The sequence below is a fragment of the Haliotis asinina genome, chromosome 4 (assembly GCF_037392515.1).
Source record: "Haliotis asinina isolate JCU_RB_2024 chromosome 4, JCU_Hal_asi_v2, whole genome shotgun sequence".
NCBI classification, from domain to species: Eukaryota; Metazoa; Mollusca; class Gastropoda; order Lepetellida; family Haliotidae; genus Haliotis; species Haliotis asinina.
The window spans coordinates 76,856,213-76,860,299 of record NC_090283.1 but is presented as its reverse complement, the minus strand read 5'-3'; the positions used below and the strand labels follow the sequence as shown (position 1 = coordinate 76,860,299).

The 4,087-nt window shown below is 42.0% G+C and overlaps 1 protein-coding gene across 1 annotated transcript; it reads right to left on the bottom strand.

The window, feature by feature from the left end:
* Nucleotides 1–856: 856 nt before the first annotated feature.
* On the bottom strand, nt 857–3,882 carry LOC137282743 (uncharacterized). Its single transcript, XM_067814530.1, has 3 exons — nt 3,656–3,882; nt 2,193–2,341; nt 857–1,882 (listed from the first exon to the last, which is right to left on the bottom strand). Exons 2-3 carry the CDS (start codon nt 2,332–2,334, stop codon nt 1,707–1,709), a joined length of 318 nt encoding a protein of 105 aa, XP_067670631.1. The 5' UTR covers nt 2,335–2,341; nt 3,656–3,882; the 3' UTR covers nt 857–1,706.
* Between the last annotated feature and the right edge of the window lie 205 nt (nt 3,883–4,087).

Below are 4,087 nucleotides of genomic sequence, written 5' to 3'. Positions count from 1 at the left end.
CTCTCACTACCACCCCCACAACACCCTTACAACCTATCACAACCAGAACTCTCACTACCACCCCCACAACACCCTTACAACCTATCACAACCAGAACTCTCACTACCACCCCCACAACACCCTTACAACCTATCACAACCAGAACTCTCACTACCACCCCTACAACGAACTACAACCAGACCCATCACTATCGCCCCTTTAGCCAACCACAAACAGATCTATCGCAACCATCCCCACAAACAACCACAAACAGATCTATCGCAACCATCCCCACAAACAACCACAAACAGATCCATAATGTATAATATTTCTACCATCCCCCGTGTGTGAATGTTGTCAGCACTGTTGCAGTTGGTGAGTTAGTGAGTGTGTTAGTTGGAATGATACCACCGACAATTTAGAAAAGTTAGAAATTGACAAAGGCCCGAGGCCGACATAGGTCAACACATGAATACTGGTCAACAGACATCAACATACGGCATCCATTGTGACTCCGATCCGTGGTCCAAATGATAGTTTGTTTACCCCAAGATCGGATGTCAGCGTCATGCTGTAACCGCTGCCAGAGATTAAACGATAATACTAGTTGTCACCCTGCCTGTTGTTTGTCTTTCTCCAGCTACAACAGGGATTTGTCGGTCCGAATCTGATTCTGACCGACATGGTCTCTGTGTAAGTGTAGACGTCGGTAAAGCCACATTATACCCCATTCTCTCTTCCTCCCTCTTCCCACCCTCGCCATGTGACTCTCAACCTAACACACATCTTGTAATCGGTACAAACTAGTTATGTCATTTTCGCGTGGTGGCCATGACATCACGTGACTAAAATACTCAAGAAAAACATAAACCCAAACTGGTTAATTGTAATTCATTTATTCACATTAAGTTAAGCAATACTTCACAGACATCTTCATAGTAAACGTCCCTTGACACGCTAACATATGTGGTGTATGAGAGGGCGGACATATAACTTACACAAATACAACAACTTGGGTCATGCTCTGCGGTTTCTCGTCAACTCACGCATCAGAACTCGCGATCTTTGAGATCTCATAAATAAAGCAGCATATGTACTCACATGTTGCTATCAACACGAGATAAATTCACAAATTTATACCCTATCGTTCTCGATTCAAAAATGAAATTTCCTTCATGCATTCGTTCCTTTACTCATCCACTCTGCATTCATTCTGCTTTCCATTCGCACAATCCACATAAAATAAATGGTTATGATTCTACGCCAGGTAGTTTAAACTATCACAATTCGCAATGGTCCACTTGAGAGAAACATAATTCAATTTTCCGGTGACAGATTTTGATGAATGTGATTTAAAGGAGAAATTGCACCAGATATGCCCTATTAAATCTCCACGTTTCCCCGTCACGACGATGTAAAGATAACCGAGTTACACAATATATATCTTAAAAACAAATAAAAATATTGCTGTACCAAGGATAAACCACCGTTTGAGGCAATCGTATGTCGACAAAAACACCTACATACATGTTGATATAAGAATCATACCATGACTTTCAAAGTCCTTACAATGTCCTGACATGGCACTCCTTGAGAGAAGAACGGAAATGATGAGACAGCTATATCACAGCATTGAGTCACTGTGACATCATCACATTATGACGTCATCACACTATGACGTCACAGCAGATCAAGCTTTCTGTGTGAGGGTTTTGCACGGCGACTGCTCAGACTCTGGACACTTGAACACCACCACGTGCACGACGACGGTCGTGGTGGATGCGGCGATTGCGATAACTACGTCGGGGCAACTGGTGGTCGCTGCCAATGTTGAAATGGACGTACCTCTTGGCACGACGCTCGTCGGAACTTTCACTACTCTCGCGTCGGGCGTCCTCAAATACTGAAAATCAACGGAAAAGATACAAAATCAGTTGGTTATATTAATCGTGAAACAAACTTATTAGAAACAAGACAGCCTTCGCGCCTTCGCAATTTCGGAGTATATACTTGACATAAGAATAGGGTATCGTTCGCCATTCTGACAAATGTAACTGTTCCATTTTTTAAAGAAGAAACAACCAGCTTACAGTTGATAAGAACCACTTCCAGTATAAGGTGTAAAACAACTTGTATAATTTTAACGTGAATACTGAAAAATTTCAGTCATAATCTTTCACGTTTTCATCTACTTTCTTAACAAGAAGACTCACATCTCACGAGATCTTGGGCGAGGTTGGCAACATCTTCACCGAGGGCAGTGTCGGTGTCACGTGACCCGTAGGGATTGGCAAGCAGGACCTGTGACAGGACAAGGACGGAGAGACAAACGGACACTAGTCTTGTTACTTCCATTGCGGATCTGGAACAGAAGAGAACAACGTAACAATAACGTCCTTATCGGAACGCTGTGTCAACGAGCAATGTTAAAATAAAATAAAATATTGTGTTTGACGAACGTTAAGAATCGTAGAGTGAACGCTTGATGAACAAAGACAAGGTGGTTTATCGTCTGCCATCGTTTATTGTATATACAACCAGTTCTAGGCAACGATGTGACGATTTTCAGTATTATTTTAAAGAGGGAACTAGTTCGAGTCAAATGACAATCTAAGCCATGTTCTCTCTAATCACACAGCCACATAGGACACTACACTCCGATAACGACACCCACAATCCCACCCCTTCCCTTTTTTCTGTTCGGACTCTCCCTATAAGTGGCAACAAACATGTATCTTTAATAAGGTAGTGGTATCGTTCAAAATAGTACCACGTGTACTGGTTACTTGAGCATATACAGATTCGTCTGAAGTTACAAAAGTAAGTACACATTTCACCAGATGTTGCCCTCTGTCAGGTAACAGTATTGAATAACGAGTATTGAAGAAACAAGCACGGATTGGTACTTAACTACACTAAAAGCCGGAGGCATTCAAGCGTCATAGGACAAAGCTCGGACCTATTGGCACTCCTAGCATGATTTAATTAAAGGACGTTCAACAACCACTGTATATCAATAATTAGCGTTGTAGTTTTGTCCAGTAATTATCAATGCTCCTAATTAACTTCAGACAAAACCCCCACTAGTTACGTCACTTTAGCTGGATATGGACATCGGAAAGGATGCACAATAGCTCGGTTAAAGAAAGAAAAGTGTGAAAATGCCTAAAGAACAAAATAGACTTAATAAAACACCCAGGTGCGCTTTTGATAGACAGTTCGCCTGTTGCGGAATGTCCGCGAAGGACGACGTCACCGACATCCTTTACATCTACGACGACGGCGATATGAAAGACTCGGTTAGATGTTTGTCCAGGTACAATTAACATTTGTAGTTTGAAAACGAAGCATTAACAACAGTTTGAACAAACGATAAAATTTCGGATATGTTCAGAAAACATATTCAATTCACATGCTTCATGTAAAGAAAAATAAGAATTTTCGTGTTTCAAAATCCTTTTTGAAAATAAAACTGATAATGATGACTAATAAAGACAAAAGAGAACATAAAAAACGCCTATTGGTCTAAAATGTGCTAAACAGCATATACGGGTTTTTTTTCAGAGCAACATATAAATTATAAATTTCAAAATTTAATAGTGATTAAACGAAGCCAAACAGAAAACTTACAAAGTCAAGAAACAGAAAAGATATGAGAAATTTAGATGCCACTTACAAGTTGTACTTTTTCTGGATGGCGAGAGACTTCGTCTGGTGATGTTACTTGCTCGATCAGCTGTTTGAGGCTGGATGATCAGCTGGCTCGGGCGCTCTGGCTTTTAAGCAGGCCACCGGAAGCTCGTCGGTGACAAACATGCATTGACATTGAAATCCGATCGTCATTACGCCGGTCACAGCATTGTTGATGGCCGCTGACGCGTATAGGAGATTCAATAGCTCGTTCTCTTCACGGTCAGGACATCCCAGTAACCAGGCCGGCAATACCATATTTGGAGGACCACGTGGACCGGCGTGGCTGTCAGTGGCTAGAATTGGGGCGGGTCCAGTGGGTGTGAGCGCAGCTTTGGAGGTCAAGGCCGTTCTAACGCTGAATCAGCTGATCGCTGTTGGTGGTAACCGCTGAAACCTCGCAAACACACAAAAAAGT

Bases quoted from the DNA above. Each gene is read 5' to 3' on its own strand.
- LOC137282743 (XM_067814530.1), bottom strand. From the start codon at position 2,334: ATGGAAGTAACAAGACTAGTGTCCGTTTGTCTCTCCGTCCTTGTCCTG. The intron at 1,883-2,192 runs GTGAGTCTTCTT...GTTGATTTTCAG, and splicing joins CGCCCAAGATCTCGTGAGAT to TATTTGAGGACGCCCGACGC.